This window comes from Ctenocephalides felis, unplaced genomic scaffold, assembly GCF_003426905.1.
Source record: "Ctenocephalides felis isolate EL2017-DRISC unplaced genomic scaffold, ASM342690v1 CF-g0.4_SCAFFOLD_00845, whole genome shotgun sequence".
Taxonomy (NCBI): Eukaryota; Metazoa; Arthropoda; class Insecta; order Siphonaptera; family Pulicidae; genus Ctenocephalides; species Ctenocephalides felis.
The window spans coordinates 61406344-61422916 of NW_020536999.1; the positions used below are offsets into that span (position 1 = coordinate 61406344).

The 16573-nt window shown below is 27.3% G+C and overlaps 3 protein-coding genes across 3 annotated transcripts in view; all 3 read right to left on the reverse strand.

Annotated features, from left to right (window-relative positions):
* The window catches only part of LOC113386824 (putative uncharacterized protein DDB_G0282133), a 42305-nt gene extending 38437 nt beyond the window's left edge, over positions 1–3868 (reverse strand). Inside the window, 1 exon segment of the mRNA XM_026624590.1 lies at positions 3729–3868. The gene's annotated coding sequence lies outside the window, so the exon portion shown is untranslated.
* A 1578-nt stretch (positions 3869–5446) lies between these two features.
* LOC113386834 (cap-specific mRNA (nucleoside-2'-O-)-methyltransferase 2) lies at positions 5447–8843 on the reverse strand. Its single transcript, XM_026624599.1, has 6 exons — positions 8575–8843; positions 8048–8251; positions 7378–7563; positions 5931–6635; positions 5699–5849; positions 5447–5457 (listed from the first exon to the last, which is right to left on the reverse strand). The coding sequence occupies exons 1-6, from the start codon at positions 8791–8793 to the stop codon at positions 5447–5449; spliced, it is 1476 nt and encodes a 491-aa protein (XP_026480384.1). The 5' UTR covers positions 8794–8843.
* A 2690-nt stretch (positions 8844–11533) lies between these two features.
* Positions 11534–14651, reverse strand: LOC113386847 (exosome complex component RRP4-like). Its single transcript, XM_026624610.1, has 5 exons — positions 14372–14651; positions 12675–12912; positions 12410–12544; positions 11972–12151; positions 11534–11749 (listed from the first exon to the last, which is right to left on the reverse strand). Exons 1-5 carry the CDS (start codon positions 14494–14496, stop codon positions 11534–11536), a joined length of 894 nt encoding a protein of 297 aa, XP_026480395.1. The 5' UTR covers positions 14497–14651.
* Between the last annotated feature and the right edge of the window lie 1922 nt (positions 14652–16573).

Genomic DNA, 16573 nt, shown 5'->3' on the forward strand with positions numbered 1-16573 from the left:
TTTATTGTAATCATTATCATTATCTTTTTCTGTTTATTATTATATTTCTTCTATTATGTAAAATTTTATTGTTAAATCATAGCAGAATAGCTTATAGCATTATATGTAATTTTGATTGCTGTTTATTAGTTAATAAAAAAAATTAAAAATAGTCGTCGATAGATAATTTAATATTGTTGTTGAATTAAAAACTTATGCACATTTTTTCGGTTCAATTTTTTAGTTGAAATATATTTGAAAGAATATTGGCAATCAAAACATTTTTAAAAATCCCTGACAAAACACCTAAAACCGGGACAAATATTGCTTTTAGAAAAAACCGGGACGCAAGTCGAAAAATGGCCGGGACTGTCCCGGCCAATCCGGAATGTTTGCTCACCTTAATATTAGATATTCATATCTATACGTTTCAAAGGTTTCTGAACATTTTAGTACGCCTTAGAAAGCATTTATGTATGTTTCGAGTTCAAAATTTTCGATTCATCTTCATGATGAGACGTGCTGATTAATTTTTGATAAAGGCAGGTCGAGCCGTATTAAAGAATGGGAGACAAAAGTTCCAAAAATGAAAAAAAGTCAAAATTTTGAAAAAATTACAATATGTAATAAATAATTTCAAGTTTCTCATGAAAATGTTTTTTTTCTATCTAAATCTATTTTTTTCAGTTTTCAAACAATGTAAAGCTTCTTTAAAAATTTTAATTTTCGGTACGAGAATTTGCCTTAAGTCACGATGCCATCCACCACCACATGATTATTTGTGAAGTCTCATCCTCAAAATTTGATTTTTTTACTATGAATATTTTAAAATTACTTTCCTTCGAGTATTAATTATAAATACGTTTGAAATATAATAATTATAAATACGCCTGAAATAATATTTATTATCATTGATTACGGCTTGATTATAAATACCGCACTGCTTGATACCGAGGTGACTGAGGTGGGGACTAGATTGTATAAGTCACTTCTTCAACAATAACAGGACATCGAGCATATATTCTCCCAGAGATTATACAAATCGTATAAAAAATTGTGAATAATTCGCAGAAGCGAAAGGAATTAGTTTGAAATCTAGATATTGTATTATATTAATAAAACCTTTCTATTCAACATTGTATCATATGACTATAAGTTGGACAAATAAGTAAAACTACTATGCTAATAAAATGAAAAGCATGAGGACTAGCAGTCCATGTAGTTTAAGGTCTATGGTTTTTATACATTTTTGATACTGCCAATGGCTGAAAACTAACCTCAAAATTGCACAATGGTCGAAATGACATTAGTTCAACTTCACACCTATTTTATTTATAAGTGCAAACGCTTCACTATCCATTATTTTAAGCTGCTTATTGTTATGTCCATAACATAAAATATGTGAATATTTTATGTTATGACACCGATGAGAATAGCTATCACACTTATAATATTTTAACGAAATAAGTAAGATGTGTATTGGAGAATTGGCTCATAAATCTCGGTATTTATTACGCAATTCTCATTTAGAACAAATATTTATTATTGCAAAAATCGCAATGAATAAACATTAGATCCAAATTTGTGTCACGATATGATTAATCGACAAGAAATTTCGTGTGATAAACAAATGTGCAAATAATTCGCGTCGCAACGCGATAACGCGTGAATGCATTCTATTTTCAAAACCAATCGCCGAATTATTGAGATGTTATTGTTGTGATTTTTCGGTGATTCATATTATAGGTTTATTAATGTTATGTCAAAGAGATTGACTATATACTCGATTTCAAATATTTACATTCTGATTTTTACAATCAAAACATGTTCTTCAAACATTTATTCAATATAAATATAATCAATGGAGGTAGTGGAACAATCGACAAAAATTTATACTTAGATAAGGATGAATGAAAATGAATGTTGATGGATTTTATGAATGAATTATTACACAAACATGTCATATATGAAATATCATACTACGCAAAAATAAAAATTAACAATTGTAAGTAACAATTTAGAACCATTACGATATTTATTATTGAAATTACTATTTACGACGTAAAAAATTTCAAAAAAAAATCAAATTTGATAAATTTTATATTAAAGCAAGGAACGAGTACCAAAAGCCAATGGATGATGCAGCTTAAAATTAAACTAAATTTGCTATAATTAAAACTTGTATATTTTATGCAATATACAAGTTAAATGTATATTGTAATGTATACTTGTATATTGTGGGAATTTCTTCAATACAATACTTCAATACAATACAATACTAACAAATTTTAAAAAAAAAACGTAATAAGTATATAAACACTCAAGTTTTAAAATAAAGTTAAAATTATAGGTTATTTTAGTTCATAAACTGCTTTTAAATTTTAGAAATTAATTTATAATAAAATTTTCTCGTAATTTTCAAAGATGCAATTAAATTATCAATAATTAATGGACTAAATCAGATGAATAGAAATTATATAAATCTTCTACAAATTTAATAATATAATTTTAACATGTTCCTGATTCTGGCTGCTGTAAATGCAAATGAAACCTTGTGAACCTTATTTTCCAATTCGATAATTAAATATTATAATAATAATTGTTTATTTCATTTTTTATAATTTAATAATAAATATACAATATTTGTTGAAATTATAATATCCACATTAAAGAGAACGATAAAATATTATAGATTATTTTGTGGGACATTAATTCTCATTACCTTATTAATTGTGAAAAATCTGAATTCTGAATTGAATGAAAGTAATAAATTCTTTCTTCCCTTTTTATTTGATGTACTGTCCTGAAGAATTTGAAACACATATTTCAACATCAAAATTATTATAAAAAACCCAAAACTCACGTACAATACATATGTACAAATTTCAACTCAGAATAAATTCACATTTTAATAATAAATTATGATTTGATTATGAATTCTCATTTAATTATAACCTCTTTTAACAACTACCAAACCTCAAACATAATTAAAATCAAATTAAGGCGTCAAATAAGTTCAGAAAAATTGATATCTTATTTTATTTGATTATTCTATAATTTGTATATGTATTTAAAACCATAGCAATACATGAAATCAACAGTGAATATATATTTTTGATACAAGTAAACATAAATGAATTATCAGTGAATATATGCAAAAATAGATTTTTCATTGTCATCCAAATTTTGGTTTTATAGGTTATGTAATTATGTCATATTTATTCAAAATAGGACATTGTCAACATGTCGAAATTCAATTAAAATGTCCTAAAATCGTTTCCAAGTTATTTCGAGATCCGATTGAAGAATTTGTGAAGCCATAAAATTTGTATTGGTCGAAATGTTTTATAACGGGTGTTATTAACAGTTTTAATTCCATAGAAATATCAGAATGCAATACCTTTTATAATTGCGCAGTAGTTATGCACATTTGTAGGAGAGGTCTACAAAAATAAATGATATTTCGTGTAGGATAATATGTTTAATGATAAACTCCTTCGAAGGTCGGGTACTTTGTTCCTTAACCCAAGATGAAATGGACCCAAACAAACTTTGGAACAGTCAAAAAATCATCACATCATTAGCAAAACGAACCATTAACATTATAGCATCTTGAAGCATCATTAAGAAAAGATCTATCGAAGCCCTCGAAGGAAAATGAGTCCCGTTATTTGACAAAACAAAGACGTCAATCGGCGTTCTCGATTTCAATGTTTATTCACAAGATAACTAGCAAAATATTCACTCACCTTAATCCGTTCAGTTGTGCACACACTCACTAAATTAATAACACACACAAATCACTTATAATATAGCAGATGATCCAAGATTTGTTTAATAATTATTACACCAAACTCTGTTTTCTCTAATTTTCAAAATGGCGACATGGCGACTGCCACAGCTCGGCGATCAATAATATGACGTCACAGAGACGCAACCGACGACAGCGCTGTCGAAATTCAACGACAGCCGCGGGAAATAGGGAGGCGGGTAATTCAAAAGTGATCTTTTTTTTGTTTTGAAATTTCATTAAAAAGCTATAAAAAACGTTTATTTCTGGTTAACGGATATATTAAAATAGTATTCCAATTTTGATGCAATAAAAATTATTAATAATTAACTAAGCTTTGGAAAAATATGAAAACCTTTCTTTCTTATGCAACTATTTCGAATATTTTTGCGCAAACTGTGATCTGTAAAAACAATATTTTAATGTCACTTTGGAAATTTAATTTTGCGCTAAATACGCGCAATATTAAAATATTGAATTTTGTAAACAATAGTTTAACATAACTTTCATTGCAGACTATTTATAAACCATAATTTATATGTAATATCTTTAATTATATTATCTCATAAATTGCAATGTCAGAAATCATAATAATCTTAATAAGAATTTTGATAACAGTTCCTATGAATAATTAGATAATTTATTGCTTATTTTAGTACCATATTAACACAGACTACCTCTGCGTCAAATGTTAAAAACACACAGAAAATGCAATTTGATAATTCCACCAAAAACCAGAGAAAAATATGTTTCGAGGAGTTACGAAAAATCCAACAAAGCAAATTTAAAAAGCATATCGAACATTTGATCATTAATGGCTAATTTTGTTTTAAAACTGATCATAACCTCTGCAAATATCACTTGAAATTATTAATTCGAACATTGTTTCATTTGTAGAAAGTCTGCGCCAAATATATTTCTTCCCAGAAAATGTGAATTAAAATTATTTTAAGGCATTTGAGTTAATTATTCTTTTCATATTATTTTATAATTAATCATTTACATTTGAAACATCAATACACTTTTTATCATCTGTATTCACCATATGAATTTCTGTTTTAATGGATGTGATTAAATGTTGTTTTTATTGCAAATGTTTTCTTACATTCCCTAACCAAAAGTGATTGCACCAAATACTTACAGCTATTAACAATAACTTTCTTGGACTTAAAATATAAATAATATATGATATTTAGTATTACAATCAATATTGGTTATTAGTGTCACAAGATTTAATTATATATTAAGTACAGAAAGAGAATCACTTATATGATAACATATATATGAAAAAAGGCAAAAACATAATAATAATTAAAATTTACATCTCTTATCTTTATACTGTTCATAAATAAGTTAGTAAATGCAAAAATATTTCACTTAAAACAATGATCATAAATTTATTCATCTTATCCATCAATAGTTGCTTTTAAAGGTATACTTAAAAGGAGTCACTCACTGAATTAATAACACATTCAGTTTCAAAACTTATAAAAATTATTTATATAAATTAATTGTATAAAAGTATATGACTCTCGTACATCAAGTTCGCGTTGTTGAACATTAGAACATCACTATAAAACTGTCCGCTACAAATATTACTTATTGGTACTACAGATAAAATACTTTTGTCAACTTTTCTTTTATTTATACAATCTAATATTTCTTTTAAATAAGGTTTTATACAGCTTCTAAAATTTAAAAATAATATACAGTTATATTTAACAAATACAATCCTTTCAAAATAAAAATTAGCTAATAAATACAAAACTCCAACAGAAAATAAAGTATATGTCGGAAAATTCCAAACTGCAATATTTTGACCAGGTTGTAATTGGAATTGTAAAAATTTTGTGAATGTTTTTTTCTCATATTCATCATAATTCATATAAAAATCTATTTTTTCATTCACAGTCCAAATAAATTTTTCACCTTTTAAAAAGTCATGTATATTAAGCCATGCTATTTCATTTGATTTTTGTAAAGCATTGTTATTACATATTCTTAAACACTCTTTATGCATATCTAAAAGAGGGGCAAATATAAATTTGGAGCTTCCTAAAATACTAACAGGTTTACCAAACTTAAATAATAATTCAAAATCATTCAATTTTGTACAAATATTTAAAAGCTTAAAACCATCTTTTTCTGTCCAATGGTATACCTGAAAATGATTACAACGTTCTTGAAGAAATTTAAGTTTTTCTTCATCTTTTAATAATCTGGTGCGCTCATCATAGTTTCCGGTATGGAGGCGAGGATTTAAGTTAAGTGAATTATACTGTATAACACCACATACTAATTTCAAATTTTCTTCTATAACTTCGACTTGGTATTCTTTTAAAAAATGTTGTGTAACTGAACTTTTATATTTTTGCACGAGATGATAAGCGACTGGCTTGTGAAAGGTCAAAATATTATTTTCAATAACCGAACATTGGATATTCATGAAATACCGTGCACAATTATACACTTGCTCTAAAAAGTCATCTGGTACATCTTGTCTTCTGAATATTGATTTTTCAAAAAGCACTTTATTTTCAAGCTTGTTTAGTAGTAAATAAACAAGATCTAAAAATTTGTTACTTCGATTATAACCCATACAAATGACATATACTTCTGAGTTACCACCCTTGGATGTGGCCGGCTTAAAAACACTTACTGATGCAAAGCATAAGTTTAATAAATATAATATATTTATACTTGAACATTCAAAAAATGTGAACATTTTCAGCATAAATGAACCCCCACAATGCAAAATTAATAATGCAGTCAACACTTCATAAATGTGCAGTTGTGCTACTTTATTTTCTTGTTCTTCTGGTGTACGAAAACAGTCTATGGATCCATCAGCAGTAATTAGGACAACCTAAATTATAATATAATTTATTTAAAAGCATCATCGACAATCTATGTGAAAACAATCTAGTAAATTGTCCAAATTCAAATTTGAATAATATTGAAACTAGATGTAAGTAGCATTTTACCTTAAGGCAATCAATAAAAAATCAGTATATTAATTTATGACTGATTTATAAATATACTCTACACCTTGTTGTAGAGTATTACATTGAAAGAAACTAATGCATACTATTCACAATTCATTCATTAACAAATGGATTAAATATACATATACTGTGCATTTTCTGAAAGCGCAGTACATTACTTCAGTCTACAATTAATTTTTATGATTGAGCTACTTATTGTAGGCCTTCAATATTTTAGTATGTCCTATAAGATCATGATCTATATCGCCATACAAGGTTTCATAAAAATAGACAAAAAACAAAATTCAGCAATTAATTATGACTGAACTTTACCAAAAACTAATTTCCACAAACACATGTTACCCATGTTGTTGTCAAACAATTCAGAATGACTTGGAATGTTGAGAAAACAAAATTAAGAAGTAATTTTCTGGCAAGAATATGAACTTCTCCTTTGAAAATTTAAAAAATTATATTTATATGTTTTTTCAGAGATTACTGGACTGCAAATCTTATAAATGCAGTAAAATTGGCAGAACCATTTGTAAAACTCAAATCATTTTAACTATGTTATTTCTTAATATACTTAATATAAAAAATATTTTATATTTAAATTAAACTAACCGGCTTAATTTTTTCACATTCAGTTCTCAAACTTTCTATATTCTTCATGTCCATTATATTTCCAGTAAAATCATGTCCGAAATGCCAATTGGCCAATGTATGCAGCATGAGCCGGTCATCCAAGATCATGTTATACACTTGGTTGCCTTCATAATACGGATTTAAAGTAGTTGCAATCCAATTGAACTGGAAATAATAATTATTCTTTTAATTGTTTAGAAATATATTTTACAACACTCATATTAGAAAACTAGAAAGATAGATATGTATTAAAACAAAATCTGTTATCAATATTTATATTCTAACACTGTAGAAAATTGGGAAATAATTTAAACATAAATGTTTGTTGATAAACTAAACTCTATTGATACACAATGTAAATAAAGAAGGAACATAACTGTTACTGATACATGTTATTACTAAAAAGATTTTGAGAATAATTTAGAAATAGTACTATGACACTATAGTATGATCATTACACTATGCACTATGATCATTGTTAGTTAGTTAGTTATCAACAATTTTACAAATACATCTTTCCAGTAGGAGCATAAAAAATAAAAACAATTAATAAAACTCAGCATTGCTGTATGATTACTTATATACATCGTTACTGAAAATTTATAATTTGAAAAACTTTCTTAAGCTATAAATAATTGTTCTTTCTTACCCGAACATCTTTATGTTTAGTTCTTAAAAAATGATTTAAAGCAGCTATAAAAGCCCCTGGAGCTTCACATAAATGCAAGCTATTAAATTCTTTATCGCCAGGCGATAATGATACCAGGTCATAAGAACATAAACACTCGAACATCTTGCACCAAGCTTGAGTGACAAACTCTGCATTGTAAGTGTTCCTTAATTTCCATTGTATCTAGAATATAAAGGAAATTTAAAAATTGTATTAGAGAAGAAAAAGTGATATTTCAAATAGGGTAAAATATTTCAAATAAAAACAAACATACTTTGTCAAAGAGAATAAATCGACTCTAAAGAAGGCATTAACAATTTCTGTATATAGAACTATTTACATAGGGTTTAGCTGGGTACTAATTACTTCATTTATTAAATGTCAATGAACAAGTGAACAAATAATATTAGTTATGAAATAAAATAAGTAACAATATATATCAAAAGAATTCTTCAAATTAGAATAAATTAAATTAAATAAATAAAATAAATTCATAATAATTATACCTCCCCAGCTGGGTTCCGTTTTTTCGTGTGCATACTCCATTCTTCAATAGGATAAACGTTTAATTTACTTTTCACAGAATTCAAATGTTCCTTTAATTGTAACAATTCAAAGCATAAAAATTCAGGGGTAGTTAAAATATGTTCATTTTCAGGTACAACCCACGTAGAAGATTTTTGAAAAGAGAACTTTTTGTTGAATACGCTTTTCACATAATTCATTTTTGAATCGTTTTATTTTTAATTTTATAATCATTCTCTATTATTTTATAACTTTTATTTCAAATGCTTATTTGTGTTTGGTTAAATCAAAACACTTAAACATGTGCTAGTTGTCAAAAAACTAATGCGGCTAATTTCACAGATGTTTGTGACCATGCGAAAAGAAGTAGCTGAGTATCCACTAGCAAAAATATGTGAAATCATAATCATATACGTTAGAGCATCGTTAGATAAAATTTATCTTAATAATTGTTAATTAATGTGATAAGAAACTTCATATCGCGGTTAAATTATTAACATGCAAATAATAGAACACAGAAGCTTTGATTACTGCCTGAACTAAGTAAATGTGGAATTTCTAAGTGATCAAATCAGGTGAATATAGTTTAGTTTTATTAGTGAATAATTTGTATTATTAAAATTAATCCAAAATACTTTAGTTTAATTACGCTGCCATAATTTAGTTAATTGTTCGAAAATCGAAAATGATTCGCTTTTGCATATCTTTAGGAGGCATTAAATCAAGCTAAGACTTTGCATAATTCAGCCAGCATGAAGTTGCCGGCGAAGACTGATATCAAGCTGTCAAGCATTTCAGATGTCAAGAGCGCGTCGGCCATTTTGTTCATTTTTATATCAGCGTTGTGTCGGCGTATTGTTTTTTATTAAGTAGGCTTGTTTCATATTTAATATTTTTTAGCTTTTCGTTATGATTCATTCTTTTTGTGTTTATTTTTTTATGTCCGTTCAAGTTTATTCGCTTTGGCTTTTTGATTACGCGCCTATTTAGTTCTTATTTTAATTTTTACATTTTAGGGTTATGTTTTAGGATTCTTTTCATTCAAAGATCATTTTAGTCTAGCTTAGATTTTATACAATGTTTTAGTTATAATTTTGTTTTAAAAAATAATTTAGGCTTACGTTTTACGCATAGGGTTACATTTTATTCATTATTTTTGTTAGGGTTACGTTGTATACATTATTAGGTTTGGTTTCGATCTTAACCTTAATTCAGTGGAAGCTAACTAAAACTCAACAAACAACAAATAGAAGGTTCAGTAAATGAAATAAAATTGAAACACTTCTGATGTTATAATACTAAACCAAAATACTTCATACTGTCTTGGAATTGACAGATATATTTCGTTTTTTCTGCAATATTTGCTATGAGGGAACAAGATATATTGTATTTTAACGTAATATATTGTCTAAGATAAAGGCTATCATCTTGGTATTAGACAATATAATAATAATAATACTTGTTTGGCTGTGATAATAATGATCTTGACAGGTTTTAGCTGTCAAAGTTATGAATCCAATCATCAATACTCTTCTTTTATCTATGAATCCAATACATTTCAACTTGACGGCTAACTTCTATTTCGTCGCCAACTTCATGCTGGCTGAAATATGCAAATGTCAAAATTCTTAGCCTGATTTAAGGTGGTATCATATCTTTACGTTTCGAAAGTTTCCAAGCATTTTGCCATACCCCATAGAAAAAAAGGATGTGTGTGTGTATGTATGTATGGATACAATTTTTCAACGATTTCGGGTGCACGGATTAACCGATTGGAAGACGTGCTGATGTGAAAAACAGAGCAAAAAGATCTGAAAATATCAGTTTTTGAGAGAACGGAGCATCCAATGATTCAGAAAACGTTTGATTCTTATAAGATATAAGATATATATATTGACAGGGAGATTTGCTGGTTTTTATTTTTGCAAAGGCAGCTTTAGCCATTTTGGAAATATAGAGCAAAACAAGCAAATAATAATAATAGTTATTGAGAGAACGGAAGAATGATTCAAAAAACATTTTTCTTGTGTTAACAGTGTGTAGTAATAATTAGTTTTTGGAGAAGGCAAAAAAATATATTTTGATATCAAAAATTCAAACTTTTTTTATATTTCTATCAAATCAAAGCTGAGATTCTGAAGCTGACTTATATATACTTACTTACTTGCTTGAAATAAATGATTTTAACTTAGTAATTCAGTTTTTATAATTCTTAGTAATGAGATAAAGTCCTTATTTACTTTTCATGTAAACATATATAAACGTCGTCATCAAAATTATAAGTTCTATGAAATGTGTAAATTACAGTACAGAAAGTTTCCGCAATTTGCTTTAACATGCAATATACCATTGGTTTAATATACTCGTAGCAGTATATTTAGAATTACTGTATTTTATCTACTACAGTCTTGTAGTGAATTTACTGCATTTAGATCATATTATCAGTGATCAGATAAATAGATCAGATAATCAGTGCTTTTCATATATATTTATAATAATATCAAATAGAGCAAGGGCATTTTAGCTTCCAGTTTTCAGCAGATTTTGATGAAATTTATGGCAGCAACTGATTCATATTTACATTTATAAAAGTATATTTAACACTATCATTATACCATTAATGATATATTTATAAATATATAAAATAAACACCAGTATTAAATATATTAAATAAAATGCATTGATTACATAATTTAATACAGTTATGTAATTGAATAAACTAATTAAATTTCAATTTTTTCCCAGCTTCCCATAATAAGTAGTAACAACGACCACATTTATTAAATTGTCATATTGTGATATCACTAAATTGTATCAGGTATTCTGGACAAAAGTTCAGTTCTGGAAGAATTACGTTTTTACAAGGCATTTAGTACATCCCAAGCTATTTTAAACTTGAATGAAATTAAAATAAAACGAATTCAGTTCTGAAAAATATATTCACTCATTTAATTCTTGTAATCTGTGTTTAGTTCTTATCACAACATCTAACATATATTCCGGTGTGATTAAATCTCTAGGAGTATAATTTGCAGATATAGATTCTTCCACTGCATAGGTTATACTAGTATCACACAACTGAAGCTTGAAATGCGCCAAAGCTAAAATAACATTTCTAATTCGGGCAATCATTTCTCTGTCATCTCTTGGAACCACCTAAAATGACAAATGCATGTTGAATAATTCGAACTAACAAACTTAGTTGAAAACCAACAAAGTTACACTTAAGATAAAACCATTAGAGATAAGAATTTTAGATTTTCATGACATATGACTAGTTGAAGAGGCACTTGATTTATAATTTTTTAAATCTGATGCAGGGCTTCATACTATGATTTTATAATGAATAAAATAGATAAGTCAAAGTATCTATTATACCTCCTCTAAATTTTGTGTAAAACCACCAGCACCACCAACATCTTGATTGATTGTTGGACATATCCATATAAATCCATTGTTTCCGAGGATAACAGAAGCACCACAGGGTAAATTATGAAAATGATTCTTTCGCCGTTTCACTAGAGATGGAAAAACTTTAACCATAATTCCTTGAGATAACTGAGAAATAAATTAAACATCATAAGTAAAATCATAAATTATGAATTGATAATGCATTTTAATCACTGCCACAAATGCATGAGACAAAATCAATTTTGAATGAATGATAATGTTCATAATCAATTTTTTATCCATTATCAATATAATAAAGCTCTTAAAATGCCTCTTATTAAGCACAATGATATTAGAAACATATTATGGTATATCATCCAAATTCTGATGTATTAATCTAATAAATAAAACTAATTGCTGCAATACCTTTCCATATTTTAAACTTCTTGTGTGCAGTGATAGCGAACCATCACCATAAACATTTTGAACTTCTGCACTGATAAGATCACCTTCTTGCAAATAACGTCTCATAGCTTGTTCATCTTCAACAGAACGTCTACGCTAAAATAAACCAAAAAATATTTATATAAACTTTTAAAACTTTTGATAAAATCTTAAGCTTATTTATACAAATGCAATTATATTTAACTATACTGTTTTGAATGTTAAATGTTACACATGTTATACTAACCAGCTCTCCTCCTGGCAAGTTAACCGATGACAATAGTAAAACAGAGTCAAGTCTGGAGTTTGTATCTACTTTCCATCTTTTTTGTTGAACTTCTGTGATACGTCCAACTATAACATCACCAATTTCACCAACGTATCTGCTTTTCAGAGGTTTCACAGAAATCAATTTATTAACTTGTTCTACAACTCCAGCAACTGAAGCTTTTAAGTAGTCATCTTCAGTGTAAGTTCCATGGCCACTAAATTAATTGATTGAATTATATGAATAAGAATGATAATTTATATGCAAAGATGCAAAGAACAAGCTACAAATGTAAGAAGATACATGAGCAAATGGAAATAAAGTGGTTTTGAATATTGAAGAAATTCATAAGTATAATATAATCTTATAAGTACTTATTAGGAATGTTTTTTAACTTTTAATGAGGTTCTTAAAAGCACTGACTAAATAATGCTTGTTATTAACTAATGATTAAGAAGAGTTAACTTTTGGGAAGAGTTAGTTTGGCAACACTTCACATTTAAATAGAATAATTAAAGGTGCATATAATTAATCAAATTAAAGCAATAATGAGAAACTGAGCAAAATAGAAGAACCAGTTTTTTTTTAATTTTTTTTTTATTTTACATAATTCATTTAAGGAAATTGGTCAAGATTTGACCAGGGTTTTTTTGTATTGGGTCAAGTAAAAAGTTTGTTTTGTTTATTTAGAAACTCGTCCAGTTTTTTTTATAGGGTGCAAATAAATTTATTCAAACTCAAATGCTTCAAATTCAAATGCTTCATTAATATCGACAATGTTTTGACATTTATTCCTATCAATGGCTAGTTTTCTCCTAATGTCGACAGAGCTGATTTACTTATCTTCCTCTACCTTTTTAATAATTTCATCAAATTTTTCAGTGATTCGACGAGCGGAGTGTGGCACATCTTTCACATCAAAATTACAAGAACGAAAGAGATCGAACCATCTGCCATCAGCAGATTTTGAACGAATACCTTATACAGCATAATTTTTTTCACAAGTCTGCACAGTGTTTTTCCCTCCATCATAATAATATTGCAAAATATAGCGTTTTTTTTTCATTAGTTTTGTTCATTTTCAAGCACAAATAACTTTTCAACCAGTTGACCAATTTCTTTGATCATACCATCAAAATAATTCTCAAAGAGTCAACTTTCTAACTGGTGGTGCAATCACTGGTGCCTCTGTAATCTGCACTTTCTGAATTATTTGTAACTAAAGCCGTCTATCGCGGAAAACGAAACGAACTATTTACTTTACCTAAAACCCTTCGGGGTAGGGGTATAAATGTTTGTACATACAAATACCTATGTATTATTATACCTTACAGTGTCTAGTAAAAGGAATGAGAGAAGATACAAAATCAATATATATCGCAAAGTAAATAGTTGCTTTTCTTCACTTTCTAATGATGACAGAATAATTCTAACTTACAGTCCACTAAATTAATTTTGCACAACTTGTATTTTAATAGAATAGTTGCTACTAATATTATCAAGTTTTATAAGCTTATGATGAAGGCAAAATCTTTGCAAAGAAAAATAAGAGTAATCAACGCAAACACAAGTAAAATTATAGTTTGGCTCAAAATACATCATCTAATTAGACCTTGCATTTTTTTAAGTGCAACCATTTGTATTATTATTAAATATATTACTTAAAATAATATTACCGCATATAACCTCCTTGTTGAACAATTATTTCCCCAGGTGTATATAGACGTACATTAAATGTACTATTATCAATTGCTGTATCCACACGTTCAGAAGCTAATTTTATGCATACATTTTGAGACATTATTAACCAAATAATTAAAAAACAATACTTAAAAGGAATACAATTTCATCAATAGTTTAAGCTGAATTAATATTATTTCGTACTAATTATTTACAATAATAAATGCAATTTAATTTTAATATTTTTTCACATGTTATTTATGATAAATAATAATATTATTTAATAAAAGCAATAATGATTAAAAACCCATTACAAAGAACTCGTGCGTTTTTAACCTAACTTAGAGAACAGTCATAACAAACATTGCCGAAAACATTACAAAGTGAAAAATTCTACCAGGGGTTGTCAACATTTATACAAATTGACATTTTTCGTTCTTTCACAAGCCTAAATTATTAAAATTATTTACATATTGGTATTTTTTAATGATTATTTAAGGCAATAAATTTAAATACGCTCAAAATATTCTCATTTAAGTTTGTTTTTAATGCACGATACTGTCTTTAAACTTTTGTTTATATTTAACTTCCTGCAGGGTAAGTTCATAGATAAACAAGTATAATGGGTAAGTTATAGTAATCGCAAAAAATCAAAAATATTTTTTTTGCATATCTGCACGATTTGAAGGTTTCTGAACATTTTGGCATACCTTAAGAAAAATTGATGATGTTTGGATACAATTTTTTGTCCACGATTTCGGACTCACGAACCAACCGATTTGAATGATTCAAAAAACATTCGATTTCTATTGATGACAAGAAGTGCTGATTAGTTTTTGGTGGAGACAGGTCCAGCCGTTTCGAAGATACGGGTGGCAAAAACGGTAATTCAGTTTTTGAGAGAACGGAGTATCCGATTTGAGTGACTCAAAAAACATTTTACTTGTATTGACAAAATGAAGAAATGATGAAATTCTTGGTATGGCAGGTCTAGCGGTTTCGGAAATACAGAGGAAAAAGTAAAAAAAATGATATTTGGCGGTCAAAAATGATCATTAGACATTAGCGCATCAAATTATCAGATATTTTTATTTTAGAAATGGAAACTAATTTTGTTGGATTCCGTACCAAGATTGTTAATTTTTAAAGTTTACTTATACTGTTCAAGCTAATTTCAAAATTTTCAGAAAAAAAAGAGAAATATACAAAGTTTCATTCTTGAAATATGAATTTTAAATTTATAATTCAGTTTTAAAATGAATATATTTCAAACACGTTATTCTAATCGTAAGAAATATATCCTCAGATGGATTTATTCGGCACCTCTTGCTAATGCAAACTTTCTCAAGTGTTTTGAGCGATAAGATCGTTACTTTATATTTTGTGAACGATGAAATATATACGGATTGATTATAATTTTAATTCGAAAATGTTTAAAACAATTGTTATTAATAATATCAATATTTATTGATTACTAATTTTTTTCTCAAATATTTAATTGTGTCACGGAAAGTTCCAGCAGTTCGCCTTAAGGCACGATACCATGCACCACTAGTTATTATAAATAAATAATTCATAAGATTGAAGATAAGATCAGATTATTTTTACTTTGGTAACGTCAAATTGAGAAATCCAGGACGTCCAGGACAATCATTTTGAAAAAAAAACTATTGCACAATTATAAAATGTATTTATTTATATAAAGCAGGAAAAATATTGTACAAAAATAGTAATTAAGATTATAGCGATTGTTTCTTAATAATAGTTTTCCTGTAACAAAATGTTTGATAAAATATATCATTATATTTAAAATGCATACTCAATTATTAAAGGTTTACCAACCCTATGCAATCAAAGTACATTTCAAAAGTGATATAACCTAACATATCTCTTTATTCAAGTATTTTTTACAAATACTATAATATATTTAATATACTGTTACCAAATAGTACAAAATGAAAACGTTTATGCATAAAATTTAATTTTATTACAATTGGTGAATAATTAAGGTACGCCATTTCTAGTTTTGTGTTCAATGAGAAACTAATTTGACAGAAAAGTTTGTGAATATTAAACAAAATGTTCAAATTAATAAAATATTGTTCTTCCAGTGCAAATCCTTTTAGGTAGGTAATTTTAATAATAAATATTTATATTTTAAATTATTATTTCACACTTGGTGAAACCCGCCGGAGCAA